At 33.5% G+C, this 23,138-nt stretch overlaps 3 protein-coding genes across 3 annotated transcripts; 2 read left to right on the top strand and 1 right to left on the bottom strand.

Moving 5' to 3' along the window:
* The first annotated feature begins 3,564 nt into the window (after window positions 1-3,564).
* On the top strand, window positions 3,565-8,130 carry LOC112791012 (uncharacterized). Its single transcript, XM_025833680.3, has 6 exons — window positions 3,565-4,392; window positions 6,921-7,185; window positions 7,286-7,322; window positions 7,409-7,514; window positions 7,595-7,705; window positions 7,787-8,130. Exons 1-6 carry the CDS (start codon window positions 4,066-4,068, stop codon window positions 7,901-7,903), a joined length of 963 nt encoding a protein of 320 aa, XP_025689465.1. The 5' UTR covers window positions 3,565-4,065; the 3' UTR covers window positions 7,904-8,130.
* Window positions 8,131-13,538: 5,408 nt separating this feature from the next.
* On the top strand, window positions 13,539-14,878 carry LOC112791011 (floricaula/leafy homolog). Its single transcript, XM_025833678.3, has 3 exons — window positions 13,539-13,921; window positions 14,004-14,278; window positions 14,357-14,878. The coding sequence occupies exons 1-3, from the start codon at window positions 13,546-13,548 to the stop codon at window positions 14,717-14,719; spliced, it is 1,014 nt and encodes a 337-aa protein (XP_025689463.1). The 5' UTR covers window positions 13,539-13,545; the 3' UTR covers window positions 14,720-14,878.
* A 4,480-nt stretch (window positions 14,879-19,358) lies between these two features.
* On the bottom strand, window positions 19,359-21,643 carry LOC112791010 (ethylene-responsive transcription factor ERF115). Its single transcript, XM_025833677.3, has 2 exons — window positions 21,013-21,643; window positions 19,359-19,892 (listed from the first exon to the last, which is right to left on the bottom strand). Exons 1-2 carry the CDS (start codon window positions 21,059-21,061, stop codon window positions 19,402-19,404), a joined length of 540 nt encoding a protein of 179 aa, XP_025689462.1. The 5' UTR covers window positions 21,062-21,643; the 3' UTR covers window positions 19,359-19,401.
* Between the last annotated feature and the right edge of the window lie 1,495 nt (window positions 21,644-23,138).

Below are 23,138 nucleotides of genomic sequence, written 5' to 3'. Positions count from 1 at the left end.
CCATAGATTCAAGTGTCAGGATGCAGTGCTGTAGGGTGTGAAGAACTAGAGTATACGGCGGAATGCTGAGTACCGGGTGCTCGAATCGGACAGATTAAAGTACTATGTGCAATGTCGTCAAACTGCAAATGGGTGTCCATAGAGTCTCTGTGTTTCCCTTTGAGCGAACGTCGGATACTGGTGAGTTCAAATTTAATTGAGGCGTACTTAGTTATTTATGGTTACCGTATATTAAGTCATTTTAAATGATGGTTGATCCTTGGCTGTTTTATTACGTCAGGGAGGTACGGAGGTCTAGTGGAGCGCACACCTATTTAGAACCCACCATGTCACAAGACTATCGATAGTTAGATGGTAGAATCATCTGTAAGGTCATTCTGCCAATGATACAGTCCAACCCCTCCGTGAGCATTCCTGTCCTACAAGGTGCAGTCCAAGCAAGCTATCACTTCAAACCCTCCTACAGAAAGGTGTGGATGGCAAATCAAAAGGCAATTGTGTAGATCTATAGGAATTGGGAGGAGTCATACAAGAAGGTGCCAAAACTGCTTCAGGCACTACAAAGTTGTTTCCCCGGAACGATTTGCGAGCTACAAGCCAACCCGTACTACGGGGGGCACCTGCTGGTCCGCAACTGTAGCAAGTTCGATAAAGTATTTTGGCCTTTCCCATCATGTATTGAGGCTTCCAAGCATTGCAAGCCATTTGTTTCTGTCGATAGAATGCATCTTTATGGCAGATACAGTGGGGTGTTTCTTATTGTTGTGGAACAAGACGACAACAGTAATATCCTACCTATTACCTTTTTCATTGTGGAGTTGGAGAGTACCAAGTCATGGTCGTTCTTCCTTAATAATCTGAGACGCCATGTCACCCCACAAGAAGGCATGCTGGTCATCTCCGACAAATCGCAAGCCATTAAGGCTGCACTCAATGCCGATGATAGCGGTTGGCATTCCCCCAAGGCGTTCCATGCTTACTGTATCAGACACATGGTCGCGAACCTCCCTAGTACGCCTACGGCAATCTAATACTCCCCGAGGAATGTGGAGATCGTCCCTCGCTTGGCTGGCAGTGTGCTGTACGTCAGCAGGTAACTCGGCTAGTCTCGGATCCTCTAAAACCTCCTCGCCTGACAGGTGTCTAACACGGTAAGCCCTACGCCACCAATCATAATACTCACGGGTGGCTTGGTGTCAAACTGTGCTGAATGGAGATCCTGCGACCAGGATCAAAACGCCTATGCTAGCCCTCGTACCACTCAACATGTCTATCAGGCCACATCACATCCTCACCCCAGCCAGTGGACGTCAAGAACCTGTCACGATAAGCAAAAAAGAAATAACTAACCCTGATGGGATTGGATGAATAACATGTGATAATTATAATAACTAAAATCTTAATTCAAGTAAGCCAACATGAATAAGACATAAGCGATACCTGTCAAGGTTGACCGGGGTGACAGGGACCTGTTGCTTTTAATTGAACTACCGCCTCACCCGGTCAACATGGTGAAACTGCACAATATTAAAGCAGACGAGGAGGACGACGGACATCCATGTCTCCTACTCATCCTCCTCAATAAACCAGGGAGGGCACAGACGTTGGAGATTAGGGTCGTCGTATGCTCTCCATACAAACTGAGACAACCGTAATAGAACTAATACTTAGCACGACATAAAAGAAAGTAACATAAATGACTAACATGAAAAAATGGTGGTATTAAACATGGAACTAAGCTCATCAAATTGTAAACGATTGATCAATACTCTCCATAAAAGGACCCTAGACTCATGTTGATCTCTGCTCTGCTGCTGTAGTCCAACCAACCTGAAACCAACAACAAAAGTAAAAGCATTTTGTTATGCAGCGAGTCGTAAGAATATACAAAATGATAACCAACTACTAAAATAAATAGTGCTTACCTTGCAGCCATAGGATACATATAGACCCCTTTGTCTGGTGGACACCACTGAGAAAATCTCTGGTATATCCAAGATATCAACAGTGGAATGCAGCCAGTGATGTCGATGACCCCTCTGTGTGCTGCCGAGTACAGGGACTGGTATGTCCAGTCCAGCACGACTGAGCCCTATGACAAATCCCAAAACTTCCCAAAGTCCTGAAGAAGTGGGAGCCAACGCAGGTGGACCAAGTTGTTCGACTTATCCGTCATCAAATACCCTCCAATCAGTAGCATAACGTAGCACCTGGCGTACTGTCGGAGGGTCTCTAGATCGTTTGTAGGGGGCATCTGCCTGACACGGTTCCGCAGCCAAACCAACTTTAGCGTGAACGACTCCTTCCTCTGAGCCGCCTGCTGTGGAGCCATCGGAGGCGTGGCACCCAGCAGTCACTCCACCAATGCCCACGTCTCTGTGTGGTACCACCGACCGAAGTCACGGAGGCAACCCTCCAATTGGATCCCCGTGTGCCCGTAGACTTAGGTGATACGTTACGTCCTGCAGGGTGATAGTAGCCTCACCCCACGGGAGATGAAACGTATGGGTTTTTGGACGCTATCACTCTACGAATGCCGTAATCGGGAAATTGTCAAACATGAAATCCCTGAGGGGTACCGTGTCACCGAATCTAGCCTCAACCAGATACTGGACGATGGCGTCGAGTGGAGGAAGGGTATGACTCACTCGTCCGGACAGTAGAAGGCGAGGCCTCTAGAGAAAAATATTAAATTTAAATAAATATTTCTTTATAAATTGAAGATATTTATAATTAGGAACATATTTAGATCTTTAATTACATGTTTTCAAGACAAATATTATTATGTTAATTTTATTAATCTTTACTTTCGAAAAACCAAACTATAATACATTAAAAATTATAAATCTCTAATTACAGATTTGACAAACTTATAAGAAATAAAATAGAGTTCTAAACTAATAATTATTTCGTAATAACCTAACACAAGTTAAATAACATAGATAGAGTTCCAAATTTCTACCAGTGACCTATTTCTAGCGCTACAAACTATATCCTAGCTAGTTCTGGATGAATACCCTAACAATGGCTACATACAAAAAACGTATGGGATTTGCACAAAATTCAACTCAACAGAACTAATCTCAAAGTCTGCTGCCTCGACGTAATGTGAAGTCTCGTTCAACCTGTTAATATTTACATCGTTCACTGCTCCGCGCGCCATGGCAGTATTTCTTGCTAATATGGTCAAGAAGGGGTAAAAGAGAGGAGAAAGTGGTTGAAAATGTTAAACTGGGGCCCAATCAAACGTTGTAAACGACTTATATTTATAGCCATTTTTCAGCCTTATCTCGTTTACACTGTGAACAATATACGTACAAAATTATCTCGTTTACAGTGTAAACGAAATAAGCAAATGCCAAAAAGTTTTTGTAATTTTTTTAAAATTTATCATTTCCGTAATTATTGAATTTACTTAATTTATTTAAATAAAAAATCCAAAAAAACTATTAATATTTATGAAAAAATTACTTTAAAAAAAGACTACTAAATATGACAAGGCATCAATGGCTATCATCCCTAAATATGTTAGTGGCTCATTTGCCCATTTGTTGTCAATTCCAAAATTAGGCGCTAGAACTTAAGTCAAATGCCAAACTAAAAGCAGCTCAACATCGAAATATATATCCGATTTTTTCACATTTAATAATAAAATAATGAGACATTATTTTTTATGATGTTAATTAGTATATTTATTTGCATGTATATTAATCTTCTTAATAATATCTATAAGTTGCAGACTTTTGAAACCACTATTCTTTGTTTTTCTTTTTAAATGCTTTAAATCCCAAACTCTAAGTGTTCAAGTGGCCAAGCCAATTGAAAAAAATAAAATAAAATAAGAAAAACATATTTTCTGAAGCAAAGATCTCTGATTAAGACCTTTCTTGCAATTAAACATTTTAGGTTATGATAAGGAATACAAAATTAATATGGCTTTGATAGGATATCCGCAAAAATAAAAGAAAAAAATAAATTATGGATGTTAGAGAGTGGTTGAACCCTCAGCCCCATATTCATGGAAGTGGAAGCAGCATTAATTGAGTAGCTCAACACCCTTTATATATGTTATGTGTGTGGCATGTATGTTATATCTACCAAGTTGCTACAACACACAAACTAAAGTTAGAAGAGTTTGTAGAAAGGGCTACCTACACAATCATATCTTTGCATCCTTTACAACAAAACAGAAAGAGAAGAATGGCTTTTTGGAGATCCACAACACTTGAATCCGACAAACACGACTTGAATACCTATGCAAATGCTACAACAACAACAACAACAACAACAACAACAACAACAACGGACAAGGACGCCACTACTACTCATGCTGAGCTCACCAAAATCCCTCTTATGAGAGCCTTCATTGAAACGCACGATCCCTCTTCTATGGTAACCATTCTTTCCACTTTCCTTGCTTGATTTTCTAATTAATTGTTTTTATTTAATTTAGACGGAAGTAGTATTCATGACCAGTTAGTTTGATATGTTTGAACAGACAAGTTGGGAGAAAAAGAAGCCTAAATCTTGTTCACTTGTATTATGGTTTGATTTTTTCTTTCAGTAATATCACAATGCCTTTGTCATTATTCTCTAAGCATATATGAATGGTGGAAATTCAGTGGTCAACAAACACGTAAGTGGATAGAATCTAATAATAAAAGTGAGGATAAAACTCTCCTAGTTAAGTTGTTTAATACATTTCAATCTATTCCATTTTGCTAATTTAAATAATATTTTTCAAATCAAACTAATAGCTTTTTACCCCTTTTTCTTTTACTAGACAATGTTCAAATTATATTTAGATGTGAAGATTAGATGATCGATTATGTTTGTACTCGTGGGCCACAAATTTTATGAGAAATACCTGTACAACAATTTTAGCAAGGACCTAATTTAATTTATGTTTTTTTTTTAATTTTTTCAAAAAAATATTATTTGTATACTAAAATTAGTCATCAATATATTTATGTATAAATACATGTATGATTTAATTTATTTTTAATGTGTATTAATATTCTAAAATATATTTTATACTGATAATTGATTTTAATAACTGATTTTAGTATACACGTAGTAGTATAGTTTTTTTTTTTCAATGAGGTTTCTAATATAAGGAATAATTTATTCTTCTAATAGATTTTTTAAACATATATCTAAATATTAAATAAAATAATTAGTTGCTTTTAAGATTTCAAACATTAATCAATTGAATTAATTTTTTATTTAATAATTAGAAGGAAAAAATGTATTATTACCCTATTGTTGTCACATCTATTGAATGCTCTACATACATACATAAATGCTTCCATCATTTGCATGACATTGTCGCTAGATTTTCCTTCTAAAAGCTAAATGCGATGTGATTGATGCTCATCGTAACTTTAATAGTTAACCTTTCTAGTTTCTGGAAGAGTTTATTTTGATACAGTAAAAAATTATGTTTATTTAAGAGTTACTAATATTCTGATATTCATGAGTAAAAAATTATGTTTATTTAAGCTCCCCGCTTGCATGCTCTGGTGTCACTGATCCTCGGATAAAACACATGCTCACCATTTAGGCATTTACAACTTCAATTCCTTCCCTAATCACTTATTTTTTTTTTCCGAGCTAAGAAGATGTCGATTCATTTAAACTGATGAGTTAAATAAATTGATTTGTTTGGCTTGTGTTTACATTTTTATATTTTCAAAAAACTAATATAAAATTATTTGATAATTTTAATTTATTTCCTCAAAAATGTTATTATATATTATATATCTTTATATTAAATGAATTAATTCTAAAAATTTAACTAAAAAAATAATATTATAATAAAAAAGCATTTATGTATTATTTAAAAAAGAATTTATATATTATTTTTGCAAAGTTATTCTAAGTAAGTCAAAATGATATGCTTATAAATAAGCCATAATTTAGTCACTTAAAAAAGTCATTTTTTTTTTATTTGTCTAACTTTACGAACAAACCAAACTGACTTGTATGCAGTTGCCATTTTGACAACTCTATCTACACTGGTCTCTCCCTCTCTAACTAGCTTGCCAGCTTCAACCAATCAAATGCTCCTTAGATTAGTTGGTCTCTCGGTCCATTCAAAACCATCAGAGACAAGTGGTTTTTCCTTCAGTTCCATTGCAAGAATTTTCTGGATTTGAAAATGTGCATAGGAATAATATTTGTGTATTTTTTATATGCATATATTTATATATAATTTTTATAGTATAATGGATACTTTTTTTATTTTTTTATAAATTATTTTTATAATAAAAAATAATTTAATTTTGATGTATTATATAAAATAATTTTATATATACATTCAATTACGTAATATTATATTAATAAAAATAATTATTATTTATATTGATAATACAAATAATTATTTAAAAAAATAAATGTGGTTGTAAATATTTTACACGGTTAGTATAAAATATTATTTGCTTCTAGGTTCTAGCCCGGCAGTAAGGACAGCGGTAGCGTCATTAGGGTAGTGCATCTCAGGACCTGCCAGTAAGATTTTGACATGTGTCATAACAACCAACAGAATTTATGAGACCGTCCAATCTGAAATCTAACCATTAAATGTGATTGGAATCTCTCAATGGTCAAAACTGCTATTAAAGAAGAAATAATGCCTTCATATAACTTGAATAGAAATATTTGATAAAAAAAATAATCAAAAATAGTTTAAATTTTGGTTTTAACATTTATTAATATTATTAGAATAAAAATGCATTTTCATAATAAAAGCGATTTGTAGCTTTAACCATACGTACGCATTTGGAAAATGTAATAATCTGATGTAGATGGCCATATAAAATTATTAGCCTTACTTGTAGTTCTTAGGTTAATTAGGTGTGGTGTGAAAGATGAAAAGAATAAATTAATTTGATGGTTGTTATATATGTTGCATGGTGCAGCATGAAGTGGATGATTTGATGATGAGAAGATTTCTGCGTGCTCGTGATTCAGATGTTGACAAGGCTTGTGCAATGCTCCTCAAGTGCTTGAAATGGAGGCGCTCCTTTGTTCCAAATGGTTTCTTTTCTGTGTCAGAGGTTCCCAATGAAATCTCACAGGACAAGGTCTTCGCCCAAGGACATGACAACAGAGGTCGACCAATCGCTGTTATCTTTGGTGCCAGACATTTCCAAAACAAACAGGGTGGTCTCGATGAATTCAAACGTAAGTCTGTTAACTGTTAAATACCTAGCTATATATAACTCGTTTCAATAATATTTTATTTTTTCCAACTTATTTATTTATAATACAATATATAATACAGGTTTTGTTGTGTATGCATTTGACAAGTTATGTGCCAGGTAATTGCTTTTAATCTTTTATTACAAATAGAATTAGATTCATTGAATGGCCGGATATATAACACTCTATATATATATTATTATAGTATGCCAGCTGGGCAAGAAAAATTTGTGGGCATTGCAGAACTTAAGGGATGGGGATACTCTAACAGTGACGTGCGTGGATACATTACCGCTCTAAGCATTTTGCAGGTATGTGTTGTGTTCTATGCATATGATTTTATGGTTGATATTGGAAGCTTGAACGTTCAAATTAAATATGAATAACGCAGGATTACTACCCTGAAAGATTAGGCAAGTTGTTTATTCTGCACGCACCTTACATATTTATGAAAGTGTGGAAAGTCATTTACCCCTTCATTGACAACAATACCAGGAAAAAGGTGACATTTAATTTAAAACATAAAACTACTGTTAGTGTGTTTCGTATGAGATGGATGTTAAGAGAATGAGTTTGATTGCAGATTGTATTTGTGGAGAACAAGAAGCTGAAACCAACACTGCTAGAAGATATAGAGGAAAGTCAGCTTCCAGAGATATATGGAGGCCAATTGCCATTAGTCCCAATACAAGATAGCTGAATTATTGAATAACAATAATAAAATTGATGACTTTCACATGCAATAAGGAATAAATAAATATTTTACATCATTATTATATGTTATCTCACTGTATCAGTAGGTGCAGGTTTTATGAATAAAGATTGGGGTGTCAATACACTAATCAATCTCAGCAGATTCAATTTGTAATACAAATATTGTCTGTCATCAAAATCATATTCAATGGGAAACAATGCTGGTTAAAGTCATTTCCTTTCATGGATCTGGCCACTGTTTGCCACTTTGTTGGTGTATCGAGCCCAAACACTATAAACGTTTTTATACGAGCCCAAGGAATAATAAGGGGGGTACGGTAGAGTTAAAAAGGGGAAGATGAGCAAGATTTGGTTTTACTAGTTTTCTTATGATTATTGAATTAAGCAGTACTAGATTGTAGTAATAAAATTAATATTTGGTACCGCAATAATGGTAGCATGGAGGTGGATAGAAGGGAAGAGTAGAGAAGAGATTATGATTATTGGGTTGAGACCTGAGACTACAATAATACAGAGGACTTCCTGGTAACACCAAGTACAACTGTACAACTCTTACCTTTTCTGTATTTTGTCTCCACTATGCTCTTTGTTATTCCCCCACTCCTTCATTTTCATTTAAATATATATTAAATATTTAGAAATTATTTATTTTATATTTTTAAATTAAATATTAACTTTTTATTTTTTTGACAAACTAAACACCAAACTTTAAGGACCATTACAGTAGCCTCTGTAATTTAGAAATGTTTAACAAATTTAACTACACTCGCATCAAAAAAAGCGTTGATTACTAGCAAATTTACCAGCGAATTTAGCAACACGTGTTATCATCAAATTTATAGATAGATTTATAGGAAAAAATGAAAACTATTTTGTCGTATCAAATTTTTACCGACGAATTTGTTGTTCCGACGATAAAGTCGCTTGTAATAATTGGAAAGAAAATGCAAAACTTGGTGCGGATTAGTAACCGTAAGATTTATTGGCAGATAAATCCGAGGGTAACTCAATTTAGTATGACGCAGCGTTTTGGTCACCCTTAAAATGTTACCGTCAGATTTATCTACCAGTAAATCCGACGGTAACTAGCCCTAAAATTCAAAGCGCAAACCTCTCCCCCTTTATTTCGAATCCCCTTTCTCCACCCTCTCTTCTCCCACTCTCTCTCTCTAACCCTCTTCTCACCGCTCCGTTAGCCCGCCGCCGCCGCTTGTAGCCCTTTCGCCTTCTCCTCTCCGGCTCTCCCCCTCACCAAAACCAACCCCTTTTTTCATTCTCTCCCTCTCTATTCGTCAGAGCTTCCTCCAGCACTACCGCGATGTTCCATCAGCAGTGGCTGTCGCAGCTACTGCATCTTCTTCCCCTAGGTTTTTCTTGTTCTGTTCGAAGCTAAGGTTCCCTTATCACTCTTTTTCTCTGTTTTAGTTAATTTAGGGTTTAGTTATATGTTAATTTTTAGTTAGTAAGTGGAATTGATTATCATATTTCTGTTTGTTAGATGATTTAGATTAGGATTATGATTTTTCTTATTACTAGTTGCTGTTAGTTTATATATAATTCAACATATAGTTATGTTTCTTGAATTTGAATTTGAATTTGTCTGGACTTGATTGATTGATTTTCTGCTGAACTTCTACAATGTGTTGCTGACTGTTGTGTCATTGATACTGATTTATGTGAATTGATGTCGAAAAATACTTGGTTATGATATTTCTTGTTGTTTGATGCTTTTGCATGCGAAGTGTTCAATTATATGCCTCTAATTTGTGTTTTAGTTGATAATTAGTATTATGCTCAAGTTAGATTTAATTTTTAGTTTTAGCTAGAAGATTTAAGTTGTTAGGATATGTTAGATTTAAAGAATTAGGTTGTACACATTTACTAAGTCAATGTAAGTACATTATTTTTAGAATTATTATAATTCATACGTATAGTTATTGAATAAATCATTTATTTTAAGGCAATAATTAACACTTATTTTTTAAATCTTGGTGAAAGTTAACTTAATTCTCTATATTTTCAAATAAATGTATAATGATTAACGTTACACATAATAATATTTTTTGAGATTTAAATATCAATATATATGATCCTTATAAATGTATACAATAGTAAAAACAAATTAATATATTATGCTGGAAATATTATGAATTTAATTGAGGTTTGAATGATGTTGTGGATTGAGGTTGGTTGGATTTGTGGAAATTGTAAAAGTGGATATATATCCAATTTAGAGGAGGTTATGTCAATTTTTTTAAATAATATAAATATTGAAGGATTTGTATTGTATATATGTTGATTAGTGTTAATTGATATTCTCTTTGCAGATATGATGACAGGTACTAGAGGTGTCACAAGTCAGTCTCGTGGTCGTGGTAGAGAGAGATTTTCACCGGTACCCCAAGGACTTCTCAGTCATCGTCCTCTATCCCGACTACCTTGTCGATCCCTGTGACGTCACAAGCGGGTACAGCGGATTAGCATTTCATCATGGTCTCGAACTCCAACTATGTGGCTCCTTCTGTTATGCCTCCTCTGACTCCAGTGATAGAAACCGCATTGGGTGATTCCTCTAATGCGTCCCAACCAGATGCCCTTGGCCTCTACCACCATCTGTCATACGGATGAGAATTTGACCTGATGGCATGTAGACGTGAGTACTATTTAATGTTTTTTATCTACAATCTATTTTGAATTAGTTAAGTTTTATGTGTCTTTATGTATTTGCTAATCTTAAGTTTTTCATTGATAGGTTTGAAACAAACAACAATGCATGTACACAAGAGATCTCTAATGTGATTAAGTTCATGTACAACAACCCATGACCGAGCTACACGAAGATCCTTGCTGAGACCAGAGACGATGGTTTTAGAAGTGGGCGGTAAGAACCCAATGTTGCTGAGTGAACTGTATTTTAACTATATTTTATTTTGACTAACTAATGTTGTTGAATTACTGAGAAATTTATATGGGATAGGGAACATGATCTCTTGATCAGCAAGATTTACGACCACCGGATAGTTAGGCGACTTCAGAAGATGCTGCAGAACGTTCGTGAGGGGTGCGACCACCTCACGATTTGACTTCGTCTAGATATTAAGAAGGAACTGGACATCCATTTTAGTACTGATGAGAGGTTCAAGCGTCATCGTCTGATGAACAGAACTAACAGGGCATCACCGAGGTTGTCGAAGTATACTAGTGGGTAGGTGACTTTCATGAAGACGAAGAGCAAGCTAATATGTAGTTTGTTAATCTTTGTTAATTATTACTTGAATTAATTATTACTTGATTTATTTTATTAGTTGGTTTCAATATGTGTAGTCTAAGTCATTGGAGCGTGAGACGACATTAGCAAAGACCTTCAAGTGTACCCATATGTTGAACGCCAACAAGGAGAGACTTGTTGATAAGCAGTTAGCGGCTCATTATGTGAGTTTCATTTAATTCTAAGTTTGAAATATATTCAGTTTAAAGTCAATTAACTATCATCCTAATCACAAACGTGTATTATACAGAAGGACTACACATAAGGACGATTGGAGGCCGAGACCCAGCAATCTCAGTCGTAGATCCTGATAGGGTTTGGCGTGAGACCGCCTCTAAGCCCTACAAGAATCGCGTCTATGGGTTGGGTTCGTTCTTCGCCAGCGGCCTTTGTACCTCCACATTGGCGGTTTCATCTGCCTCTGCCACCAGCCCTGCCGATTCTAAAGAAGTTGTTGATTTGAGGGAGGAGGTGCAGAAGCTCATACAGAAGCTTCACCAACAAGCTCAGTAGCCTGAGGAGAGGTACAACAAGCTTCTTGCACGCGTGGGAGACACTGTTACCATTAGGGCAGCGTTGACAGAGAAGATGGAGCGGCTAGAACGTTTGCGAGACTAAATGACGGTGTACAATGAACAGATGCACGCTAGAGGCAGCGGCGTTACTGGTGGGGCACTGACATCAGTACCTAATTCGCCACCTCAGTAGGGAAAAGACGACGACGATGACGATTATCGGGATTCGTAAGGTTTAGGGCTTTAATTTATTTTATGTCTATTTCATTGTATTTTACTTCTTTGATTTTTATTATATTTAGACAATTGATATTTAATAAAATCATTAGTTGATTTCTGGTATTTAGAATTTATGCACTAATTTTATAAAAAAATTAATTTGACTACTAATTGCGCTAATTATGAAAAAAATTGAATACCATCGGATTCATTGGTGAAATAATTCAACAATAAATAAGCACCACAAAATATAATATGACGCTAAAGTTATCGTAGAAAAATTTAACGATAATCAACCATTTATTTTCAAGTAAAATCTATTGGTAATTACCGTCAAATGAAATAATCCATCAATAAATATTTTTTGATACCATTTATACCATTAAATATATTTTGATAATAAATCCAATCATAAATAAATTATCAAAATAAATTCTACTATACTTACGTTTTTATTGTGGTGACTTTATATGAATTATTGTTTCTATTTTGATTTTGATTTTGCATAATTACATTCACACTTCTCCGAGTCAATGAGCAAATCCCTCTATCTCTCTTTTTCTGCTATCTAATTAAATATTAAGAAAGTCTAGGGACTAGTAATTTTATTAAAATTTGACCAACACTTAATCATCAAAAGAGAAGTAAGTAATTTTACATCATTTGATGAAATTTCACACCATCTAATTAAATATTAAGAAAGTCTAGAGACTAGTAATTTTATTAAAATTTGGCCAACACTTAACCATCAAAAGAAAAGTAAGTAATTTCACATTATTTGATGAAATTTCACACCATCTAATTAAATATTAAGAAAGTCTAGGGACTAGTAATTTTATTAAAATTTGGCCAGCACTTAACCATCAAAAGAGAAGTAAATAATTTCACATCATTTGATGAAATTTCACACCATTAAAAACACTAGTAACAACTAATTTATAACTACAAATCACAAAACTTACTACCCCCTAACACTCCTCTTAAATATTAATTAAAGGCAGAAAAGGTTAGAAGGTCAGTGAGATTTTCTCTGATTTTGTAACACCGCCGTACGTAAAGCAATGAAGGCTTAATGGATTCTCTGCCACCCTACTTCGTCTCTAGCCTAGCTACTCTATTGGTTCCCTTGTCTTTTCCTCTGCAACCGGCGTACACTTTTAATTTTATCAGGGCATGGCAATTGGCAAATGGCAAGTGAACTACTTGGAACTAACTCATTCTCGTTTTGAAGGAACTCATTGTCATTGCACGTTTAACGGAAGATTATTAGTAACACATCAAGTAATAATTTAGAGAGGAGAAAGAGGTAGGTGGTTCAGTTTGTTTGGGACTAGCTAGCTAGCTATACTGTAGTATTGTTTAGTTTCATAGGGAAAATGAAATGGGGTCTTAGGAAAGGAAAGGAACGAAGGCCTCGTCATTTAAGCATTAAGAAACCTGCTATGCTGCTGACAACACCAATTAGTCTCAGAAACGAAACACAGGAAACAAAGATCTTTTTTACTATTACAGAGACTGATGTTTAAATAATATTATAATGCAACTCATTTTGGCAAATATTATTGTTTTGGTTGTCATCAAAAGGAGGTTGAAATAATAATTTAGTGATTAAGAGGAGATATAAATATGTATGTTGTGTTGGGAGATAGAAAGATGGGCCCTGACGCATTCACGTCCACCCTGTTCAAGTGGGATCCGCGCACCATCCTCCCAACTTGTTCTTCCTCACTGATGGAGGGGACCGGGGGACTGGAGGAGCTGTTCCATGCATACGGGGTGAGGTACTACACGGCGGCGAAGGTGGCAGAGCTAGGGTTCACAGCAAGGACGCTGGTGGACATGAAAGAGGAGGAGCTGGAGCACATGATGAACAGCCTTTCCCAGATCTTCCGTTGGGATCTGCTGGTTGGCGAGCGCTATGGCATCAAAGCTGCCGTCCGAGCTGAGCGTAGACGCATCCAAGACCATCATCAACTTCGAATTGATTCTCTCTCTCAAGAAGGTCCACATCCCTCTCCCTTCATTTCTCTTAACATTAGACCACTGTTCTTGAGATGATAGGTTTAATTTGTTTGAGGAGGCAGGGGTGCAACAACATAAAGAGGCGGTGGGGAGCACGTGGGACGTCAGGAAGAGGATGAGAAGCAGAAGCAAGATGATGAGCGATGAGGAGGAAGAAGAAGAGGAGGAGGAGGAGAGACAGAGAGAGCACCCGTTCATAGTGACGGAGCCTGGGGAAGTGGCGCGTGGCAAGAAGAACGGCCTGGATTACCTATTCCATCTGTATGAGCAATGCCGTGATTTCTTGATCCAAGTCCAGCACATTGCCAAGGAACACGGTCAGAAATGCCCTACCAAGGTACCTACCTACCTACCTACCTACCTACCTAGATACTCTCTATCTAGGCTTCTAATTTGAGAGGTATGTACTGTGCAGGTGACAAACGAAGTGTTTAGGTTCGCCAAGAAGGCAGGAGCTCATTGCATAAACAAGCCAAAGATGAGACACTACGTTCACTGTTACGCGCTTCACTGCCTCGACAAAGACACCTCCAATCAACTCAGGAGGCAGTTCAAGGAGACAGGCCAGAACGTTGGTGCATGGAGGCAGGCCTGCTACAACCCTCTCGTTGCCATTGCTGCCCTCCACCACCACGACATTGATTCCATCTTTAACTCTCATCCTTGCCTTTCCATCTGGTACGTTCCCACGAAGCTTCGCCAGCTTTGTCACGCCCACAGGAACAATTCAGCTTCCACTTCCACTTCCACCTCCACCCATCATCATCTTCTCTTCTAGCTATCCAAACTTAATTGTCGCTTCTACTACTACTTCTCATCTATTATGTAATGCCCATTAATCCCACTTGTACTTGTACTTGTTCTTCTCTTTCTGTTTCCCATCTCATCTATTCAAGGCGCCTTACTTTTCTTGCTAAGTAAATTAAACGTGTAAATATTTATCATTATGCACACAGTATAGGGCCAGGGGGAGGGGGTTCTTTTTTCGTTTTTAGTTTTTACCCTACTGACACACATGTTGCAACGCAAACACATTTGCCACTTCAACCAAGGCCTTGCCCTTAATATCTATGCTCATTGCTCAAAGCCCCAATACTCTAGCTTGTCCAGTCCAATACAATCTTGAATGAGTTTTATACGAGAAGCAAAAATCCAAAAATAGTGTTCTTGAAATACCTAAAGGGCCTTAAACTTAAAGGCTTGACAGTATCCTATTAGGATTAGTTTAACATACTTCATCGTGACCCAACAAAAAAAGCAACAAACAAAAGAAAAACACATACGCACACTTTTGTTAAGGAGTTATTCCCATACTTCATTATTATAATTTATAATAACTCAGAACAACATCTTATTATAATTTAAATGAATACATCTTCAAATAATCTAAGATGATATGATGATGATGATTGATGACGAAGTTGAAAAATTGGGCAAGATATTGACTTTTGAAAGTGAGACTGATGAATAATGGCCGCAAGGTTTGACATTAGAGGAACAGAGACAAACATCCCTCAAATAATAGGCCCAAACAAATCTCGCGACTTAGTGCATTTAAACAAAACCAAAGTCAACCAGCTAGATTGGGGGCCATTGACTTTGTCTTGTACTTCTTTTTGTTAAATACTTGCTACATTTGCATGAGTTTTTCTAAAATCTAAAAAAAGATAACTAGAAATTGTGAATCACAATTTTAATTTTTTAATTTAAAAAATTTATAATTTATAAAATCATGAATCATAATTTTTTTTATATACAAATTGATATGTCATCACACTTATGAAATTTTTTATTTTAATTTCATTAGTGTATTAGACAACTTTATCTATCATTTAAAAAATAATTAGCTTAATTACTCTCCTACTTTTAGGTTTTAGGGTCAACTTTCGTTCGTAACCCCTGCTATTAAAATTCATGCATCATTTCGCTGGACAAGAATCACAGAAAGAGAAGGTAAGAATTCATCATTTCCCATTGTGATGTGTAACGTTCAATCGGCATTTACGTTATAAATAAACGGAGCCAATGGAATATTTATATAATGTGTACAATGGAGGTTTATGAAATATTAGAGATATAATTATTAGTGTTATTTTTTTTCATTAGCTGAAGCTTTTGGGATGAATGGTATCATGACATGGTATTAGAGCGTTAAATCCGAATCAGTTTAATTTTCGGGAAGATATTTATTATCCTTAATACTCGGATGATTATTCTAAATAATATGGGAAATGTTCATTTTGTAACTCAATAGCTCATTATACAAATACAAATAATTCATTGTCTCTCTAGCAATATTCTTAATTAAATTATCATTTAATAATTTAATCTAACAACTTTACACATAAGTTTTCACCTATAAATAATTCAATATAAACGGCTTAAATAACGCATTTTTTTCGCGTATCTCTTCGTATAAGCTAGCTGTTTGTAACTTGTCTTTTAAATGACACGCATCACCATTTTTAAGTCTGATTTAGTAAAGATGTTTTGGAAAGACCGATACCGATATTTTTTAAATAAATATACCTTAAAAATAATATATTTATGGTTGTAGTTTTAAAAAAAATTAAAGTTACTTGTGAAAATACATAAAAAATTAGTTTGTATTTTTTAAAATTAAAAAATTTAATATTATTTTATATAGTAATCAATGTTTAGATTACGGGTGTACATAGGTCGGGTCATATTGAATTTGGCTTAATTCAGACTCGACCCGAAATATAGGGCCTAATTTTTAAACTCTAATTTGATCTTAGATCCGATGAAACCTACACATCTTCGAACTGTATGATGAACGGGTCACCGGGTTGAGTTCGGGTGACCCTGACCCAACCTAAAATAATGACCGGATCTATTTTTGAGACCCTTACCCGACCCTAAACCCGATAAAATCATACTAAATTAGCTCATAAAATATTCAGGGCCGAACCAAGTCTTCGGACTGGATCGAGCCATGTACACCCCTAGTTTTGATTTATCCTTAAATAAATTATTAATACCAAATTTTATTCGTTCATGATTAATTTTTTATATTTATATTTATTATAATTATTTTAAATTTTAAAATTATTTTATTAGATATAATTATTATTGTTTATATTTATTAAAAATTATTTTAAATTTAGATTATCAAATATAAGTTCTATATTTTAAAAAAAGTTCTCTTTTAAAAATTAATTTAAATTTTTTTTTTTTTACCGTAACTATTATTGTGGCCTTTTAATTTGCCAATTCATTGTTAATGGGGTCACTGGTCAATGGTCACAGTCTGGGTTCTAAATTTGACGCGTTGACTTGAATGAACATCCACATTATCGCTCTCAGAATGATACGGACACATGCAGAAACGACTCATTCCACAGTCAAACACTCAAACATACAGGGACAGGAGACTCCATCCATATTCCATAACGAGATTATATTATTCAAATAAATTACAACCAAATAAATAAAACTGCATTCATTCGAAGTTTGTTGAGTCAACTAACCTTTTCTCTACAACCTGGGTGCTATATAACGTTTCGAGTTTGGACAGATTACGTTAGTCACAAATTAATCAAATGCGCACGGAAGTGATCAAAATTTAACCCACCCGCCGATATTGCACGCTGACGCACCTAATGTCTAGAGGTTAACATCCACGCATATCTACATACAATGTTTATACAAATTCGATCTAAAAATTATAGATATTGATTCGATTTGTAAGGTTATTGAATCCTACTTGATATATATACTAATAGAATTATGAATTTTATATAAATATTTGTATATCTGTAAATTTGTAAAAATAAATAAATAAATATTTTTTTATTTTATTTATTATATATATTATATTAATTTTTTTATTATTTAAAAAATATATTTAATAATATTTTAAAAATAAAAAAATATTATTGATATTTTTTAATAAAAATAAGTTTTTTAAAATATTTTTATATTTATGCAGATTGCATTGAAATTTTAGACATATTCAATCTGATTCGTGCTCGCCACAAACTAATTCACTAATTTACTATTATTTTTATTTTCATATAAAATAGTTAAATAGAGTTCTGCCTGGTGTATTAATCAGATGCAATCAAATAGATAAAAGTATTTTTTAAAAAAATTATTTCGATAAATAATCAATATAACTCGATTTTTTCCATTGCCGTTCAACTTTTCATCTTAAAATATCCAAAGGTAGCCACAGTCGCATGCATGCATCTTTTTCTAGATTGTTGGATGATGAGATCATTAATGAAAGGAAAGCCAAAGATTATTAAGACGCGGTTTCGGGGTCAGAATTATCGCTTGTGTTCAAACCTCCAGCTTCATACATACATGCACATGCACCCTTATTATATTATTGCCGTATAATTGTAATAACATATATGTTGTTTGTTGCTTTTAAGACACCAATGTAGAAGCTATAATATATTCTCCTTAATTACCTTTACCTGTTTTCATCCACTTTCATGGCCGATCAACTATACTCGTCATCTGTTCTTTCCATTTCTTTTCTTAGTCCGCTTCCAAACTTTGGAACTTGAAGCAAGCTTTTATAAGGTACTCTCAATTCTTTCTCTCATAAAATATTTCTACCTCGCAAGTTAGTATATATTTATATATTGGTTTTGATGATGGAAATTTGGTACACTAGAATTTCTTTACATGTAATCATGAAGAGTTGCATGGGGAATAATGGTGAAAGACGGACTTAGGTTAGGAGAAAACGTAGGGTTGGATATAATAAAATTGCCACTACACTCAATTTTGTTGGTGTAAAAATGATACTTAAAAATTATTATATAATTTAGCATATTTGATTAAAATATTTAATATATATGTTTATATTTTAGTTGTTAGAGAATTATATAAAATGTCATGTCATCATTCATTTTTTTATATTGAATCAACAAAAATTGTTTTATTTTTAAGTAAGATGTGAAAATAAATTTATTTCTGAGTTTTACATTCAATTTAATTAAAAAAATTGTTAACTCGATGTATAAATATAAAATAAAAAAATATATATATGAATAAGATTAAATGTAAACTAAAATTAGGCACTAGTATAAAATATATATTAAATTATAAAATATAAATTAAAAATAAATTAAATAACATATATTTATATACAAATATATGATAACTAATTTTAATATATTTATAGCACCTTTGAAAATATATAACAAATCTCTAGCATTACTTGAATTTAGGTCAGATACACATCTTATTAAAAATTTTAATTATTAAACCATATCATTTAGTGGCATGCTTCATCCTGACTTCTTTTTGTAGGAATGGGTTACACGGCTCTTCAAACAAACATTTCATTAACATATAGTGTGCCCCATATATATAAATACTATAATGAAAATCTTAAGAAATGAATGCATATATAGTTGACGATAAAAATTAACGACAAAAAGAGAAAACCTTGGGCGTACCATCCAAGTCATCATTGTCCAATTAATTCATAGGAGGAGACTTAGAAGAAGAACCTCCAAATTGCATAGAAAATCCAGAAGATGAAGACGAAGACGAAGACAAAGAGGAAGAAACAAACATATTTTTATGATTCCCATACAAATGAGGAAAAGCATAATTGAAATTGTTGTTGTTACTCTCACTACTGCCAGAAAATTGTGAAGCTGAAGCATGAGAAATTGTGGTAGTAGTACTAGGTACTTGTTGACCATTGTTATTGCCAATTTCCGGTTCTGGAGGACGGTTAGTGAGGTAACCGAATTCACGAGTGAGATGAACCCTTTCTGGAAAGTTGAGCTTAGCTTTGCTTCCTTTGAATCTAAGAGCGGCTTCGTCATAAGCAAGTGCAGCTTCCTCGGCAGTTTCGAAAGTTCCAAGCCAAACCCTTGCTGCCTTCTTCGGATCTCGAATCTCCGCGGCCCATTTCCCCCATGGCCGGTGCCTAACCCCTCTGTAGTGTCTTCTTGGCATTGCTATATACACATACATATTTATATATGTATTATTATATTAAGAGCCAAAGAGGAAGTTTGATCTTCTTTTTTTCTTGGAATAAACTATCAAAAAAATCTCTAAATTATCAATTAATAAATGATATTTATACTTAGCAAATTATTTATGCATTTAATTTAAGATGATCAATTAATAAACTATTTAATAATTCAAAAACATTTTTTGAGGATTTATCCTTTATTTTGAGTACAAAAGAAGCAATATAAACCTTTTCTTAAAAAAATGCAATATATATTTTGATGCGACACAGACGAACTCAATATACAGCTCCTTTGTGTCTACACCATCATAATCTCTTTTACACCTACCACTATTAGTAATTAAAGAAAAAAAAATAAAAACTTCAAGCCGATCTCACCTCCCCAACTCCTTTCTTTTTACACTCTCTTTTGTCCCCAATAAATAATTAATAAATACGGTGTATGTAGAAATCATACAGTGATTCAGATAAGTAAAATTAAACATTCTTTTCCTCTTTAAGAAAAAAGACAAATATTACACTACTTTTTAAAAAAAAAAAAAATTAGCCTGGATGAACAAGGTTACTAATCTAAGCAACACAATTTTAAGTTTTGTATTGTTTAAAATATATATCGGGCTGGAAACATTTAATTAATAATTAACATCAGGAGATAGACATAAGAAAAGGAGAGGCTTTCTTTCTCTTACTTTTGTTTTTCCTTCTATTTTTTCGTCTCCAAAATGAAAGGTCTAGCTAAAAGGAAGAGAGAAATTTGGTGTACATATAAAGTGAAAGACATAACACCTTGAAAACAAACCAACCTATTATTATTTAAACAAGATAAAACCTAATTAAAAGACCCACTTATGTTGTGAAGGTCACACCACATATAAATTTCTTAGAGGATGATAATCTTCTTTATAAATCAAAATCGATTTTGATAGAGAGATTTAGAAGCTCTCTAAAAGACCGCATTAGTTAGTTATAAATCAATTTCAGGTTTGACCCAGCAAGATCAGAGAGAAGCGAAGTTAAAGAACAACGCGAACACAAGGGAGAAGAAATGAAGACCTAAAACTAAATAATAAACCCTAAGTGCTGAAATTAAATCATTATACCTTGATCTTGCATTATAGATGGTGATTGAGATTGTTGATTGTTGTCCATAGAAGTGGAGGAGTGAGATATTTGTTGATGATGATGCGGTGGATTGCCACCAATGACTTGAACAAGAGCTGATACCACCGCCGACGTGTCTTGCTGGGAACGTTCAGAGTAAATCGGGAACACGTGCTCCTTCTCCTCTTTCTCTTCTTCTTCTTTTTCTTCAAAGGGAAATGGCCTCTTTCCATGTTTTCGATCCACTTTTAGAATGAAACTGAGCTTAGTTACGTGAAAACGCGGTGAAGCTTAGCTTGTTAACTTCTGCGTTCTGTAATGATGGAAGATTCTATCTGTGTTTTACGAGTACATGCCATTCCATCGTTGTTGATAAACCATCATGAGGTGAGTGAGATAATTATTCAGAGATAAGAGATGACTATTCAATCTAACAACACTACTATGTGGATGCCATATGTTGGAGATCGAGGAGAAGAAGAAATTAGGGTTTTGCTTCTATGACTTATGGAGTGAAGTAGAAAAGAATAAAGGGCCCTAAAAGTCCTCTTGTTCCCAGTTCTTTTGTTATTTCTTTTAACTAAAATATCAGTTTCAATTTTAAATTCGTACAAAATATACTCATTTCTTGAGTAAATTATTTACCAATCTATCTATATATACGCTTTTTTAAAAGAGCGGCAATGCAAGAATTTTGGATATGATGATATCACTTTACGCATGTCGCATGCCTTCATATTTTAATGACCAAAAGTAGTGTTTGAATGTTAAAATCAACTATTAAAATTAGTTTTTTTTTTAAAGATAGGTAGATTTAAATTTGTATATTTTAAATGAATATAAAGAGATTATGTTATTTGAGTTATAATTTTTTGATAATTATTAAAATTAGTTATTATGTATTTATATATGGTATTTAATTTATTTTTAATATATATTTTATATTTTAATATGTATTATATATTAATAATTGATTTTAATAGTTAGTTTTAATATATATCTAGTACAGTTGATTTTATAATATAATAAAATAATTTTTATGACAAAAATATCTTAAATTTAGTAGTATAAAAAACTCAAAATTATGAGATGTAACCCTTTTGTGTTCTATATATATATATATATATATATATATATATATATATATATATATATATATATGTGTGTGTATTTTTAAGATTTTTTTATTAGAATTTAATTTTAATTGGATAGCATTTTATATAATTATATAATTATATTTGTTTTTTTATACTTATTCACACGATTAGTATAAAAAATTATTTTTATTGATATTAGATGCATATGTAAAATTACTTTATAATTAGATCAAAATTAAATTTTTTTAGAGAAAGTATAGAGAGCCAATGGTTTAAGCGTACAATATGTACAATGGAGGTTTAGGAAGTATTAAAGATATGGCCATTAGTGTTACATTGTCCTATCAGGTTATGCTTTTGGGATGAGTGGATTCATGATATGATATTAGAGTTCTAGATCCGAAAGGTCAAGGGTTTGATTCTTGGTGAATTTCAAAATCAACTTAAATTTTTGGGAGATGTTTATTATCCTTGGTATCTGAATGGTTATTCTGAATAGTATCAGTGATGTTCATTTTATTCATTGACTAAAAATTTAACTCATTCTACACATTATACGCTTAGGTCATTGGCTTCCTAGCACTGCCCTTCTTTTTATTATTAAAAAGTCATGTCTCCTCCCAACCGAGGAGGACATTCCTCTGCTTTACTCCCTTGTTTATTGAAATCATCTAAACAAAGTCGGAAAAAAAAGGAAAAGGAAAATTATCTTAAAAATATTAAGAATAATTACTTTTTCCCTCCGTTCCCACGTCCAACACATAGTATTACGTTGAAATAAAATTACAATAAACCTTTTTGTTTGGAATATGTGAAAACAAATACATAACTAAATTATTCAAACAAATTCGTAGTTATCAAACTCTAATTCTCATGCTACTTATATTAAGGATACGGTCATGATTATCTTTATAGATAACATGTATATTGTCATCTACTTTAATTTTCTAATATAATGTTAGTCAAAATAATAATTATCTTAGATTCTAATGAAGAGGTCTTAAATTCAAGTTTTAGAATTATTTTGC

This window comes from Arachis hypogaea, chromosome 3 (assembly GCF_003086295.3).
Source record: "Arachis hypogaea cultivar Tifrunner chromosome 3, arahy.Tifrunner.gnm2.J5K5, whole genome shotgun sequence".
NCBI classification, from domain to species: Eukaryota; Viridiplantae; Streptophyta; class Magnoliopsida; order Fabales; family Fabaceae; genus Arachis; species Arachis hypogaea.
The sequence above is the reverse complement of the archived record's forward strand: the minus strand, read 5'-3'. Positions and strand labels throughout refer to the sequence as shown.